This window comes from Monodelphis domestica, chromosome 6, assembly GCF_027887165.1.
Source record: "Monodelphis domestica isolate mMonDom1 chromosome 6, mMonDom1.pri, whole genome shotgun sequence".
NCBI lineage: Eukaryota > Metazoa > Chordata > Mammalia > Didelphimorphia > Didelphidae > Monodelphis > Monodelphis domestica.
Genome location: NC_077232.1, coordinates 170,710,715 through 170,727,655, shown reverse-complemented (window position 1 = coordinate 170,727,655; position 16,941 = coordinate 170,710,715). Strand labels below are relative to the sequence as shown.

Sequence of the window (16,941 nt, the reverse complement as noted above, 5' to 3'; positions counted from 1 at the left end):
GTCCTCTAGTCTGCTCTGTCTGTACCTGAGCAGGAATACCTTCTACAATGTTCCTGATTAGGACTTGTATGACCTCTGCTTGAAGTCCTTTGACTATGAGGAACTATCTCCCTCAGCTCCCATTTTAAGTTGTGGGAGCTCTCCTTGGAACAAAGTTTTTCCTTAGGTCCAAGTAAAATCTAACATTACAATCTCAATTTACCTTTCTAGTTCTTCCTTCTGGGACCAGATAAGTCTAATCTCCCTTCCACATAACAGCCCTCTATTTGCATTGTATTGGCAAAGACTTTTGTTTCTTTAGCTAAACATTCCCATTTCCCTCAAAGAGGATATGAAAGCCCTGATTTCCAGTAATCAAAACAAACTGGTTACCTTTCTTTTGGTGTGATATTGTGAATGTAGTGCTGAGCTTAAAATCAGGAAGACCTAAATTCAAATGTGACCTCATACTAGCTGTGTGACGCTGGGCAAGTCACAATCTTTCTTTGCTTCAGTTTTTTCAACTGTAAAATTATAATAGCACCTACCTTCGAGGATTGTTGTAAGGATCAAATAAGATGATATTTATAAAAAGTACTTAGCATACCCTGTTCATAGTGTAGACACTGTATAAAAGTTTATTTTAATTTTGTAGTAATCCACATAAAATGTGTTATTTGAGACTAAGAATAATAATAAAAATATTTTCTTTCCACTGTATTATAATCATATTATATTTTTTCCCCTTAGGTTAACTAAATTGTATTAGAAATCTACTATTTAATGAACTATTGATAGGTTTGGAAATAGAAAATTACTCCACAAAGGCTGCCATATCCTTTAAGAGAATGATGAGTAATAAAGTCAATGTTGCATAAAAGCCAAGATCAAAACCAAGATTTTCAGATGTCTGGTTGCCTTTGCTATAAAAGTTACACCTGTGTTTATTAGCTATTTCCTTCTGGTTGTTCATAAGCTACATAGATTTAACTTCATTTCGAAGAAGAAGAAAAATCTACCAAGTGTCTAATTTGACCAGGACATGTTACTAGTCCCCAGGAAAGACACAGAGTTTAAATAAAACCCAAGTCCTGACCTTATATAGCTTGATGTCTAGTAGGGAGCTAAGATATATGCACAGATAACAATAATACGTATCTTAGAGGAGAACAAAATAAAATGCCTTAAAATCCAAGGTGAGCGAAAAGTTGTAAACTAGTAGGATTGGGGAAGGAATAAAAGATTAGAAATTAATTGAGTTGGTATTAACTGGGAAGGTGGACATTTTGGGCCTCCATAGCAAGAGATTCTGAGTAAGTAATCAGGATTCCAGTGAATTTTTCAATTTATATTATTTTATTTTTTGAAAGGTCATCATAAAGAACACAGACCTTAGAGTTTCAAGCAGCACTTGTAAATAAGAGGAAAGTCTTGGACGCAACTTAGAAAGAACAACTTTTGTTTCCCCATCTAAATTCCACTCCTAGATAATCAGTGAATTCAGAACATCCTCAGAAATGATACTTTTAGATTTTTCTCCACACTATTTCCCTATATTGATTATTATACAGTTACAGACTCTCTTACTTTAAGTATAAAAAGGCAATTAAATAGCATATAAGCATATAAATACCTGAGTCTGCCTGAATGTTCAGCTCGGCAAAGGTAATCTCACCCCCCCCCCCCTCCCCAAACTGTCCACAATTGAAACACAGAAGGCATCATAAAGAAAACTGGCAATTATTATAGCAAAGAAAAACCATCTGAACTGGCTTTTTTTAATCTTTGACTTTATCTTTAGATGCATTAAATCAGACGCATATGAATTAGCTTTTTTTGAGTTTTACCACATGTGCAGCTGGAGACATGGTTTCTATGACTCAGACAAATCTCTGTTTCTTTAAACCACTATTAAGCATCTATGGCTAAGTGTCATTTAAAGGACTCCCTTTGACTACAAAGATACTTGTTGGAATATTTATCCATACTCCATTGGATCTGTATACTACCTGCCTTCTTACTTACATTATGAGAATGAGAGAGAGAGAAAGAGAGAGAAAGAGAGAGAGAGAGAGAGAGAGAGAGAGAGAGAGAGAGACAGAGAGAGAGAGACAGACAGACAGACAGACAGACTGAAAGAGAGACAGAAAGAGAGAGAGAGAGAAAGAGAGAGAGAGAGAGAGAGAGAGAGAGAGAAGAGAGAGAGAGAGAGAGAGAGAGAGAGAGAGAGAGAGTCCATATAAACTTGAACTTAGATAAAATCCTTTGAAATGAACCAGCTTTTGCTTTGAGAATCCTTCCTTATTCATCTTCTAGGAAGAAAGAAAAAAGAACCATTTCATGGAATTGTAGACTCCTGCCTATTGCTTTTTACTGGAAAGCTTAAAAAAGAAAACAAAACAAACAAAAAACTATAGCTAATCCCAAATACCCAGAGATAGGTTTATTTTTTTTTCTATTTCAGTCAGCAATATATACTTGTCTTCTATTTGGGAAGACCCAAGTTTTTTTGTTTTTTTTTTCCCTCTCTCTTCTCAGAGTTAGGATTTAGATCTTCTGGAAAAGCAAGGATACCTTATTATTTTTCTTCTTACCAAAGTGCATCTTTTACCCAATAGTCCTTCATAAAAATGCATGAAAATGTCAAAAGGTCTTCCCAAGCAAACAGAAGAAACTCTCTGTACCAATGGAAGCACTAAAACAAGTATTGCTATTAACAAAAATATAACAAAAAAACAAAACAAAAATGGATCTGCTTATATCACTTTAATGCTTACAAAATACATTAGAGACATCACCTCATTTGATTTTCATGGTAATCCAAGTCAACATTTGTATCTGATTTTATGTCCAAGATTTTATCCAAAGCATTACTATTGTAAGCAATCTGTAGAGTGCTGTAAGCTTTACCACATACTTTCCATGTTATCATTTGAACCTCATGACAAGATGTCTTATTTATCTCCATTTTATCGATAAGAAAATGAGGATTGAGAGGTTAGATTATTTGGTCTCAGATCAAGTGACTGAGGTAGGATTCAAACTCAGGTCTTCTTGACTCAATCTGAGGCTTATAGCTATTGTGCCACTTCTCTGCCCCAAGTAGTTCTCCTATGCATTTTGTTGTTGTTGTTATCCTTATAAAAGTATTTCTTCTTCCACAAGGGCCAGCAAACATTTTGGATTGTTGTTTAGTTAGGGTAGAGGGAGACTATCTACCACAGCATAAACTTGGAATAAGCTCTGATTTGTGTAGTTCCCCCCTATGATTCCATTTCCAGAAGGCTGAGGAGATGAAAATCCCCTTTGAGGAAGGGGGACTTGGGATGGCTTGATACATTTTAGGAAAGTATAGGTGACAAGGCAACATACTACCTTTACTGCTAAACAAGCATTTTGCTAAAGGAGAACACTCCCAATGGAAGAGCCTGATCAACCTTGGCCATGGTTAGCCTGTTTCCTTTGGGAACCAGGAGCAATTCTTACTAGAAGGAAGCTTTCCCTTCCTAGGAGAATGATGGTGGATTATGACCCAGTGTCCCCCTAAGGATAGAAAAGCAATATGACAGATATGTTTTTGCCTATTTAATCAATGAATTATTAAGTGCCTGAACAAATATTTATTGTGTGCCAGGACCTGTTAGTTGCTAAAGTCAAGTACAAAGAAGGAAGGTAAATGCATGTTTCTAACAAGAGGGATGAGGACATATGTAAGTATGTATAATAGGAATATAAAGTGAATGAATAAAAATACACATAACAAAATCATTAAATGTGAGGTGGTTTGACTTGGGAGGGGAGATTAGCTTTTGAGACATCAGGAAACACTTCATGCAGATGATGGTGCTGGATCTGCTGTTTGAAGGAAGGGAGGAACTATGAGGCAGAGGTGAAGAAGGAGGGTCCTTTTTGAGGAACTGAGAGAAGGTCAGTTTGGTGATTACTAAGTGCCGGAGGGGAAGTGATGTTGATTTAGGCTTAAAAAAAAGGTTGGAACTAGGTTGTGTAGGGCTTTAAAAGATAAAAAAAAGAATTTATATTTTATTCTATAGATAATAGGAAGTAATTGGAGTTGGTTGAGTGGAAGAATAGTCTGATCTGTGCTTTAGGAGAGCACAGTGGCAGCAGGATGTAGGACATACTGAAATGAGGAGAGTTAAGATAGGGAGAGCAATTAGAAGTCTGTTGAGATAATTAAACAATGGGTGATGAAGTCCTGGATTCAGATGGTAGCTGTGTGAATAATGAGAAGGGCTTAGATGGGAGAGATATGATGGATAGACAAGGAAATGGAAAGATTTGGCCACATCTTAGAAATGAGAGTGAAGAAAAATAAGGGAATTAGAATAATGCCAATGTTACAAACCTAGGAGACTGAAAAGTTGGTAGTACCTTAGAAATACTGAAGTTTGGAAGAAGGGAAGTGTTCAAGGGAAAGGATGATAATTTCAGTTTTAAAGTTGTTACATTTGAGATGTCTCTGTGACATTCAGTTTGACATGTCATACTCTATTTTCTCCATTTACGATGGAGATATAAAACAATAGTCATTTTTATCACATTTATCAGATCTGACGATTGTTTGAAATGTTCTGCTCTGGGAACCATTGAAAGAGTTACAGAATACTTTAGCCATTGTTCAGGACCATCTAAGGAATCTTCTAGCACCCCAGTTCCTGAGGCAGCTCCTGGGTTCCAAAAGTTGTCTCCATGATTATGATTTGGTTTATCTGTGCTCAGGAAAAGGAACATCAGGCAAAACAAAGGGATCTGGGGCTTTGAGTTTTAGTCTTAGAGCCACATAGACCAGCCCATGTGCTTGTTGTTATCTCTGATTATCAAAAACCATAATAGACACTATAACTCTTGGGAAATCCAAGGAAAAACTGTCTGAACCTGAAAAGAAGAGAGTTAAGAATGAAAGTTGTTCTTCCCATTTCAGTTTTGTTCATGGGTAGCTTTTGTTCAGTAGCCATTCTTCTTTGAGACAATTTATTTTCATCAATCATGGTAGGCAGTCAGGGCTCATGGAGGGACCAACAAGAATCTCCTGGATGCTCATTTTCTTTTGCAAGGGTTCCCTCCACAGAGTAAAGTTTAAGTTCATACATGGTTGGTGAGATGATCCCTACAAGTTGATCCCCACACATGTTCCAATGCAGTATGCCAGATCACTCCATCATCAACCTAGTCTTTGGAGGGAAGAAAGTTAGATGCTCCAAGACCTAGGGAGAAGAAAAAAGATAGAGTCTAAAACAATGTTGGTGAACCTTTTAGAGACCAAGTACCCTCACATCACATGTGAGTCTTACACCTTACCTCAGAGAGGGGAGGGAGGAAGTGCTCCCGCTGGGCGTTTGGGCAGAGGGGCCAGTGATGTGAGAAATGTACTCAGAGGTGTGTGGAGAGGGGGAAGGGAGCTGCCCCCTCCTGCATGCTCCAGCCCTCGTGTCATAGGTTCACTGACATGGGTCTAAATAGATAGATCATTTGGTAGTATATGAATACAGAAGAAGGAGCTTGACAAACATTTGAATTATGGGATTCCCTTTCTTCATCTATAAAATGAGGGAGTTGGATAAGGCTACCTTTAAGGATCTTTGCAAGCATAAATATCTGTCTCTATTTTTTTGGCTCAGGATATGATCTCAGTTCAGCCGCTGACTACCTGTGTGACATTGGCCAAATCAAATAATCTCTTACTGAATAATGAGACAGGTGGACTAGTTGACAAGTTGACAAGTCCCGTAGTGCTTTAAATCTATTTTCATATTTCCTCAGAGTGGAGGGACTCCTGGTATAGAAACTCCTCCCACTTCTTCATAACAACAGTTGGCTTTAGGAAACTATTTGCAGCACTGAGTTGAAGTAACTCACTCATAGTCATATAGTCAGTCAAGGAACATTTATTAAGTAGGCAGGAACCTGGCTGACCATATGTCAGGCACTGTGCTAATTACTGGGAAAACAACAGAAAGCAAAACAGTCTTTAGCAGTCAAGTTCACAGTCTACTGGGGGAGACGACAAGGAAACAATTATCTACAAACAAGCTATATAGCAAGGTCAGTTAGAAATAATCAACAAGAGGATGGTGCGACTAGTATTAAGAGGGATCAGGAAAGACTTCTTGTAGAAAGTAAACTTGGAACCAGAGAAGTCAGGAGGTGGAGATGAGAGAATTTGAGAATTGCGGGCCTGAGGACAGCCAATGAAGATGTTCACAGTCAGTAGATGGAGGGTCTTTTTGGAGCAACAATGTCACTGGAATCCAGAGCATATGGACGAGAGTAACTTGTCAAAAGATTGGAAGGGGATATTTTTGAGGTGCTTTGAATGCCAAACAGAGGGTTTCATATTTGATGCTGGCATTTAATTGAATAGGGAGTTGAAAAGGTCAGAAAAGCTTTAGGAAGGTCATAGCTAGTATTTGCACAATATGCGGGACTTGGATTCAGATTGTTATGGCCTCAAGGACAGCCCTCTTTCTGTTATAAAACATTTCTCATTAAATTTATTATCCTATTGTATTTAGCCATCATCCTCCATCTCAAATACTCATTTTTAGTTCAGCTGTAGTGGTAGGAAGAACTAATAACAATAATCATTATTTACATATTGCTTTACTATAATTCTGTGAGTTAGGTAATGTAAATATGATTATTCCCATTTTACATGTAAGGAAACTGAGGCAAGGGAGATTAAGATCTTCATTCAAGGTAACATAAATAATAAATATTGAAACTTGATAGAATTTGGAGTCTTCGAAGTCAAAGACTTTTTGATGTTCAAGACATGAGCCAAGGGGTTGATTTTTAAAGAGTTGTGAACTACTGAAAGGTCACTGAATTCTGGAGGGCCTGGTGCATCAAGAAAGCTGGTCTTTTATATAACTGAAAAAATGTTCTAAAAAGATGAGAGACAGAGAGAGACAGAGTCAGGAAAACAAAAAGACAGAGAGAGAAACAGACAGAGAAACAGACAAAGACAGAGAGAGAGAGACAGAGACAGAGACAGAGAGGGACAGAGGCAGAGAGGGACAGAGACAGAGAAACAAAGAGAGACACAGAGGCAGAGAGAGAGACACAGAGAGAGGGAGAGAGACACAGAGAGAAGGAGACAGACAGAGACAGAGACACAGAGAGAGGAAGACAGAGACAGAGAGAGAGAGAGGAAGATTAGAGAAAGAGGGAGAGACAGAGATACAGAGACAGAGACACAGAGAGAGGGAGACAGAGAAAGAGAGAGACAGAGACACAGAGATAGAGAGACAGAGACAGAGAGACAGAGATAGAAAAAAGAGACAGAGAAAAGGAGACAGAGAAAGAGACAGGGAGAGAGAGACAGAGAGAGACAGACAAAGAAAAGGGACACAGAGAGAGAAACAAAGAGACAGAGAGAGAGAGAGAGAGAGAGAGAGAGAGAGAGAGAGAGAGAGAGAGAGAGAGAGAGAGAGAGAGAAAGAAAGCTGGAAGGTACATATTTCCATTTCTGTAGCAACTTTCTTCAGTAACTTTTCAACCTCTTTCCTTGCAGCCACTGTCATGGTCCTGAATAGCATGAGCGTTAGCTGGAGTGCCCGGATCCAGATTTTCTTAACCTTTTGCAAGCTCACAGCAATTCTGATAATTATAGTCCCTGGAATTATGCAACTAATTAAAGGTAGGCACTGGAAAGTCAATGCTTTTTAACTACTTATGTGCTTTTGTCTTCTCCCACCAAATTTGAGCTAGCACTAGCAGAATCTCTTAATTAGTGTCTGCTTGTGCAACTTAAGCTCTATACCATCATCTAATTGATTTGAAGTGCTGCTACTTTGGGGGGAGGGAGGGTGAGATGGTATTTACAGCTGAAGTCTATAACAAGAGGATGAAGCTTGGACCTTTCATAAAAAGGGAAATGATGTTGGATTCTCCCAGTGGAAAAAGTGTGGAATGGAATTTCTCTAAGAACCATAGAATTTTAGACCTAGAAAGATCCTTTATGATCAGTTAATCTGTGCCCTTCATTTTCTTTCATATTACACAGTTTATTGATTCTTCCTGCCTTTTAAAAATAGAGCATTTTGTCTCTTTTACATTTCTCTTGCTGGCAGGGTACATATATGTCATCTTCCTGTTTCTGTTTACTTTGCTCTTCATCAGTTCCCATTTTTTCTACATTTCTCTGAATTCCACATAACTGTCATTTCATCAATGCAAAAATACCCTATTAGATTCATGTAGAGCAAATTGTTTAGTCATTTCCCAGGCACCCAGCACCTAATTTGTCTTCTTTTCTATTGAGCCTTTTGCAGTAAGGATGATAGCACTGATTTCGTAGCTATTTCCAGGTGAAGAGCAAGCAAGGAAAGGGGGATAGGATATATATTGTGGGACACACAAGCATTGGCAGGACAAGATGCCTAACTTGGATGTGCCCTGATTTCATGGCAGTTGGCTAGATGGAGAGGTGAAGCACTGAAGCACGCACAAGCTGGGTCCTTTCATGCTTAGCTTTACTAAAAGCAAAGGCCTTGCCCCGTAGGTGTCTATTTACATAAAAATCCTAATTAATACAATTCAATTCAAGAAATATATGTTAAATCTCTACTCTGTTTCATATACTATGCTAGGCATTGGAGAGGGGATGTCAGGTAGCAGTGTAAAAGACAAAAATAAAATGGGTTTTTCCCTCAAGAAGTTTATATTCTATCTAGGAAACAACACAAAGACATAAGTAAAATGACAATATTTGGAAAGATATATATTTATACCTGAATAAATACAAGCTAGGGCTATTATATATATATGTATATATACATAACTCCTTCTCTCTCTATATGCATACATATATATATATATATATTTTTTTTTTTTTAAGGGGACATGAATGGGGAGAGGCACTAACCTTGTGAAAGATCAAAAAAGGCCTCAGATAGAAATTATCTCCTGAGAGGGGCTGTGGAGGAAGCTAGAGATTTTATAGGGAACATGCAAAGTAGGAATATATTCCAAACATGAAGGACAAAGTGTGCCAAGACATGGACATGGGTGATGAAATATTGTGTGAGTAACAAGTTTGGCTCGAATGTTGAGTACATGCAAAGGAGCAGTGAGTAATAAGCCAAGAAAGGGGGGCCAGAGCTAAAATTCCCCCAAGGAATTTTAGAGAGATAGAGAAATAGAGATAGGGTTGTATTGGCAATCTGCATTCAATTCAGAAATTAAGTCAACAAACTTTTATTAAATATATATAATGATACCAGGGATTCAAAAAATAAATCATGATCATGATGGTGGCAAACATTTATAGAGCACTTACTGCGAACCAGGCACTGCACTAAGCATTTTTATGACTATTTTCTCATCTGATCATAATAACAATCCTGAGTGGGGGAGCTGGGTGACTCAGTGGATTTAGAGCCAGGCCTAGAGACAGGTGGCCCAGGGTTCAAATCTGGCCTCAGACACTTTCTAGCTGTGTGATCCTGGGCAAGTCACTTAACCCCCAATGCCTAGCCCATACCACTCTTCTGTCTTGAAAACAATACATAGTGTTGATTCTAAGGTGGCAGGTAAGGGTTTAAAAAAATAAAAAAAATAACCAGGGAGCTAAGTTTTATTATTATCTCTATTAAATAATGATTTAAAGCAAGACAAAACAAAAAATGTCCCTAAGTTTTTAGGTGCTTAAATTCTTCTCTGAGGGGAAAGGAAGGGAGAAAGGGGTGAGATACAACGTACACATTTAAATAAATATACAATATATTAAAAAAGTAGTTACTTAGAGGGAGGAGAGAGGATAACATTAGTGATACCTTTTAAATATTCAAACTTAGTATTAAAATGTAATATGTGGAAGAATTTTACCATCAGAGGAAAATTATTGGCTCCTTCTTATGGGTTTTTTGCCATTCATCTGAGATCACCACTTGTCAAAGGACCTAGGTACAAATCCCACCTCTGACTTTTACTATCTTTATTACCTTGGACAAGTCACTGAATTTTCATAGACTCAAGTTCCCTGTTCTGTACATTGAGCGTATAGACTAGATCAATGGTGTCAGATTAAAATAGGAACAGGCCACTCTACACAATAGAGCCACTGAAATATACCTAAGAATCCCTACAAGCTTTATATTACTTAGAAATAATTATTATATTAGATTATTATATATATTAATATATAACATATTATATATTCTATATTACATTATTATCATATTTATTTATTGATATAGTACAATATACATGTATTATTATATGAACATTTTCTATGATATTTTATTTATTCTGTTAAACATTTCCCACTTATATTTTAATTAGAAGTGTTTCTGGGTTTCATGTGTCTGACATCTATGGACTAGATAACCTCTGAGGTGCCTTCAAACACTAGATCTCTGAGACTACGACACCTGGTAGTCAGTTCTAATTTAGCTATCATTTCCTAGGGATGAGGCAGGAGTGGAAGAGTAGGTTTTTGCCAGTTAGGGTAATTTCTAGTGTCAACAGATATCCTAAGACCATAGATATGGAGATGGAATGAACCCTAGATTTCTGAATTCATCCATTAGAGCCTCCTCAATTTTCCCAAAATGAAGCCCAGAGATTTATAGTAAGTGATATCTTTTGCAATGCTAACCTGGTAGTAAGTCATAAAGTAAGATTCATACCCAGAGCTTTGGATTTACCCTCAAAGTTCATTCCACTGTATTTTGTAACCTTAGTCAGTATATTCAGAGTGAAATGCTTAACACAGGTGCCTTGAGAACTACTGCTTGGGAATATTACTTTTTTTTTTTTCTCAATACTCTTAAAAGTACGTTCTTATTTGAGCCATAATGATTGTGTTATCTTTTTGTTGTTATCGTTGTACTGGGTCTATGATTTCATTAACTTGGGGAACGCTGGAAATTTGGAAACTCTTGTACTAATACAGAATTCTAACTCATTTATAACTTCAAGTTCTCAAGAGTTACCTGGAGCACCAAGAAGTGAAGCCACATAGCTGGTCTGGGTCAAAACAGGACGAGGATAAATCTTCTTGACTCCTCCAAGGCTGGCCTTTTCTCTATCCATTATACCAAACTGCCCCCTCAAAAAAAGCAATGCTATCTGACAATTTATACAATTATTTATTTTCATTTGATTTTCTAGGTCAGACAGAACACTTTAGAAATGCCTTTTCAGGAAATGATGCCAGCATTATGGGATTACCATTGGCTTTTTATTATGGAATGTATGCATATGCTGGCTGGTGAGTTGATTTTTGCTGTTTTTGAGGTTGCATCTAATATCTGTGTTTGTTCTTTATTTGGAATGAAGAAATACAGAGTGAGAACCAGGAATACCTCCTCACTCAACCCCTGACTCTGGTCTACTTTTGCGTCCAAACAGCATACAAGAGTTAAAACAACAATGTGATTTGTTTGATAGTAAATGCCATTTTTCCAAGATTAGGAATTGTGTTTGTTGTTGTGGTTGTCGTTGTCAGTTGTGCTTGACTCTTTGTGAACTTATTTGCAGTTTTCCTGATAGAGACACTGGAGTGGTTTGCCATTTCTTTTGCAAACAGGGTTAAGTGACTTGCCCAGAGTCATACAACTAGTTTGTCATTTCCTTCTCCAGTTCATTTTACAGATGAGGAAACTGAGGCCATCAGAGCTAAGTGACTTTCCCAGGGTCACACAGCTTAGTAAGTATCTGATGCCAGATCTGTATTGAGGAACATATGTCTTCCTGACTCCAGGCCTGGTACTCTATTCCCTGTGCCACCTAGCTGCTCCCTAAAACTAGGAATCTATTACTTCAAATGTTAACCATTTATTAAGTGGCCACTCTTTGCAGATCACATTTGCTGTGAGACGAATAGAACATTTAAGGAAATCATCATTCCTGCCTTTGGAGAGCTACTTTTCTATTAGAGAGGTAATAGACAATATTACATGAAAGTGCATTAGAAAATAAGGACAAAGCACTATGGGAGGTTTGTGCAAGGAAGATCTAACTATCATCAGGAATGAACTTCTTAAAGAGGGTGGCATTTGACTTCGTCTTTAAAGTGCAAGTAGGAATTCACTAGTTGAAAACAGGAAGCTGGACATTCCAGGCACAGGGGCAGTGTGGACAGTGCCACATAGATGCAACATAGATGGAGCAGGGGAGGAACAACAGTTCTTTCATTGATACCAAGAACCTCTGATTTTGTTGGTGGGTGAATTTCCATAATACAGATCACATATACTCTTTTTTTTTTTTTAAACCCTTACCTTCAGTCTTGGAGTCAATACTGTGTATTGGCTCCAAGGCAGAAGAGTGGTAAGGGCTAGGCAATGGGGGTCAAGTGACTTGCCCAGGGTCACACAGCTAGGAAGTGGCTGAGGCCAGATTTGAACCTAGGACCTCCTGTCTCTAGGACTGGCTCTCAATCCACTGAGCTACCCAGCTGCCCCCCACATATACTCTTAACGAGCTCTCTGCGGCTCAGAAAAGTTTGGAACAATGGCATGGAGATATGAGAGAGGAGTATTTATTTATGGAGCATAGAGAGGTCCAGTACATGGAGGAGAACAATGTGACACAGTTAGGGAAACTGAAATTTTGTTCTAGGGTGCTGAGTTTGGAGAGTGCAGTAAGTCCACTAACAACAATGGAGAAACAATAGTTTAGCACCTAGTGAGTAAGATTAATTAGTTAAAGCAGAAGAGTACAGAATGTTGGGCTGAGGTGGGGATCTCCTGCCCTCTTCTATTTTGCTACTCTACTATTCAGTGGCCTGAGCAGAAGTGGTAATTGCCAGGGGCATTCTGTCTTTTTCTCCACCTCAATTGGTGGTGTGCCATGTGACCATGGTATCGTTTATGGTACTTGCATCATAGAGGCATAGTGGCTTCAGAAATAGGAGATGAGAATGGAAGGAGAAGGTGATGCCAAGTTGTAGAGGACTTTAGAGCCTGGAGGAGTTTATTTTTATTTTTTAATCAATGCTGGGTACTGGTTCCAAGAGAGAAAAGCAGTAAGGGCTAGGCAATGGGGGTTAAGTGACTTGCCCAAGTACTGGGGTAGTTTAAAATGAACTAATTAAGCAATAGGCAGTCAGTGAATATTTTTTGAGCAAAGAAGTAACAAACCAGAAACAAAGGGTATTCCTCAATTTTGGTTTACCTTTTTACATGAGCAAACTGTACAACAAATCCATACCTTTTCAACAACAATTCTGTCATTGATGCCAAGAACCTCTGATTTCATTGGTGGGAGAATTTCCATAAACAGATCACATATTCTCTTAACAAGCTCTCTGAGGCTCAGAAAGATTCAGTGTAGTTGCCTGAGTTGACTCAGTTATATTATGTTTCAGAGATGGGGTTTGATCTCAGACATTCCTGACTTGCAGTCCAGTATGCTGCCTGTGATTATTCTTAATAGATATTAATACCTTGCTTGTCAAAATATCTTTTCTGTGAAGTTCTCAAGAGTCTTTTATAGTGATTAATTCTCTCCCTGTTCCCATGAGAAAGGAAAATATTTCAGATTAAGAAATCAGTCAGAGACTCCCAAGAGTTAAGATGACATTCAAAGACAGGGACTGGAAACCAAGATAATAAACTCACTTGTATAGGACAGACCAAGACCACTTCAAAGGACCTTTACAAGTTTCTTAAGTTTCTTAAATACCTGGAAATAGAAATATTCACAGAAACTGATTAGAGTCTTTATTTATCACTGAAATGTTGCCTTTCAAGCACTTCCCACAAGGACAACAAAGTAGCTAAAAGACTGAGTCTTTGTATTTATTACTTTATTAGGAGAGCTGAATAACAAGTATCACAGATAAAATCCCTTTTTCCCCCCAGCCTACTTTACTGCACTAAGACAACATAGGAAAAACGACCTTGTATTTTGCTGAGAGTTATATGTAGGTGAGCCCAACAGGTTACAGAAAAGATGATAAACATAAAAAAAAAACAGCATAGGAAACTTCCAACTGATCTGGAAAGACTTTGACTGTGGCAAGAAATGAACATGGAATTTGGGCAGTTCAGTGATGTAATGGACAGAGCTTGGAATCAGGAAGACATCTTTAGGAATTCAAACCTGACCTCAGACACTTGATAGCTGTGTGACCCTGGTCAAGGCACTTTGCCCTGTTTACCCCAGTTTCACATCTGTAAAATGGACTGTAAAAAGATATATATTTAAAGCACTTCAGTATCTCTGCCAAGAAAACCACAAATGGAGTCACAAAGAATTGGACATTACTGAAAAAAGACTTTAACAACAGATTGATTTCCCCTTGCTCCAACCTTCTTTTTGGGCTGCTTGCTTCCTTTGACATTTGATGTATCCAAATTAATTTTAATATTTGACACTGAGAATTTATTTAAAATTTTCATGGGACTTGGGAGATGATACCTCATCTTTCTCCCAACGCAGTAATCTCTTTCAACCTACAATTACAAGTGTTTGCTTGAACACTTCAAGTGACAGGGAGCTCACTGCTCTTATGATTAGCCAAAGTCAAATATGCACACAGAGAGATTTAGATATGCATATATACCTAGCTAGATAAATAGATATGCTTAGTGTCTTTGGTGATATCCATTTGAATAAGATTCCATTTGGTTAAATTAAATTCAGCAATAATTCATTAAGCCCCTACCATGTACTAGGCTTGGTACTAGGCACTGGAAATATTTTAAAAAGAAATAAAATTAAAGGTCTTTGCTGCCAAGAAATTTGCATTCTTCTGGGAGTAGGGTGGGTGGAATATAACAAGTGTGTAGGTAGTAATAATACATTTATTTTTTATAATACATTATATATAATGCATTTTTATAATACATTAAAGTTTGTGGAACATGTTTCAGGGATAGGATCATAGATAAATGGAAATGACCTGAAGTTTCATCCAGCCCAATCCATTAATTTGATAAATATAGCAAGTAAGGCCAAGAGGGATTGTGAGTTATCCCTCTTAAGCATAGGTCACATAAGCATAGACACAGAGGTGAAATTTGAATCCAGGTCCCCTGATTCCAAATCCAGTACCTCTTTCTACCCCTTCCTGAGGCAGGGCATGACACTGTCCTTTCAGGAGCTGACTGGACAAATAAATGGATCTCATTAAAACATGAAAATCATGTTATAGGAATAAAACAATACAGCACATAAGGATACACTAACATGGAATATTTTGGATAGGGACACTTTGAGGTGAGGGGAGAGGTGATGTGCATGTGTGTGTGTGTGTGTCTGTTTATATCTCCATGTGTGTCTGTGTGGGGTTCTGAGGACGGGGAAGAGGATAGAACAGAGGCTAAAAGTAGCCAAAAATTAGGCCTGGGGAAAACCATGAATCTTCTAGTCAGAAGATCTGGTTTTGAAACCAAGCTGTTCTCCATGTCAGGGTTAATGATAGGAATGAAAGTGGTTGTGGCTCACGGTAAGACTCTTGGTGAGTTTCTTCCTTTCTCTGAGTGTCAATTTCCTCCTTTATAAAATGCATTGGCTAAAGTAGGGGACCCTTAAATTTCTTCCTGGCTTTAATAACCAACTCCAGTCGCTTCAGAATGCCTTTTGGAGTTTATAGCTGGTTGCTCAAATTTTTAATTCTCTCTAGGCAGAAGGCACTGAAAGAACATTTTCCCTGCTTAATCTGGGTTTGCAATGGGAAAGTCTCCTAAAAGAAGCACTACAATATATTGGAAGAATACTGGCAAGCTCCCAGGGCATGCGTGTGAAATATTTGCTTGTATATTCTGAGGGCATTTTTTTTCATTGCTATTCAAGTATGTGCATTAGCCTTGAAGCAATCTCCTTTCCTGACACATTCCATGTCACCTGCAGTGTTCTAAGCAATCCTGTCTCACTGCTGTAACTTTTTCAGGCTGTACATTCTTGCTCAATGCATCACGGGTGTCTGATCCCTTGACTTCTGTGATGGTTAAACAGAAATCTCTCATTTTTTACTTCTGGGAGAGGGTGTGCAGATGGAGTGATAGTTCCATAGGCTTAGAACTGGAAAGGATGTCATCTCATCTAATCCTCTCATTTTACAGATGACAAAACTGAGACCCAGTCTCTTTACCAAATTCATGCTTCATTAATAGCAAGAGCTAGGAATTGAACCTAGATCATATTACTCCAAGATGCAGAGATGGTGCAGTGGATAGAGTGCCAGGTTTGGGATCAGAATACTCATCTTTCTGAGTTCAAATCTGGCCTCAGAGACTTACTATTAGTTGTGTGACCCTGGGAAAGTCATTTTTTGCTTTAGTTTCTTCATCTGTAAAATGAGTCAGAGAAGGAAATGACAAACCACTCTAGTATCTCTGCCAGGAAAATCCCAAATAGGGTCACAAGGAGTTGGACACAACTGAAATGACAGAACAACATATTATTCCAGATCCAGTGCTCTTTCATCAAAAGTGGTGTTACTTGCCAAGTGTAGTTTACACAAGAATAGAAACAAAATGGTTGTCTCCAACTGAATGCTAAAGTGTATGGATCGAATTGCATGGATTTATGAATATTTTGGCAAAACAGCAATAAATACAATAGCTGACATTCATCGAGGTTTGCAAAAATTTCCATGTCTCATAATTTCAAGTCCAATGTTCTGTCTACTGAGCCATATGAGATTGATTCTTTGGTTTCTAGTTGTTCAAACTACCTGGAAGGTTCTAGGTGGCTCTGTGGATTGAACCCTGGGTCTGGAGTCTAGAAAATCTGAGTTTAAATCTTGCCTCAGAAACTTACTAGCTGTATGTCCTTGGGTAGGTCACCAAATTTCTGTTTGCCTCAGTTTCTTCAACTGTAAAATAATAATAATGGCACTAACTTCACAATATTGGTATGAGGATCAAATGTGGTACTATTTGTAAAGTATTAAACACAGTTCCTAGAACCTAAATGATGATGTATAGATTATCTCCTGTGATTCAATAGTCATTAAATGTACCTTGTTCAAAGTTTACAAGGAAA

The 16,941-nt window shown here is 38.0% G+C and overlaps 1 protein-coding gene across 1 annotated transcript in view; it reads left to right on the top strand.

Moving 5' to 3' along the window:
• SLC7A11 (solute carrier family 7 member 11) overlaps nt 1–16,941 on the top strand; it is a 126,993-nt gene that overhangs the window by 19,074 nt on the left and 90,978 nt on the right. Inside the window, exons 4-5 of the mRNA XM_007496316.2 lie at nt 7,514–7,639; nt 11,116–11,215. Coding sequence (XP_007496378.2) covers nt 7,514–7,639; nt 11,116–11,215 — 226 coding nt within the window. The remainder of the gene's footprint in view (nt 1–7,513; nt 7,640–11,115; nt 11,216–16,941) is intronic.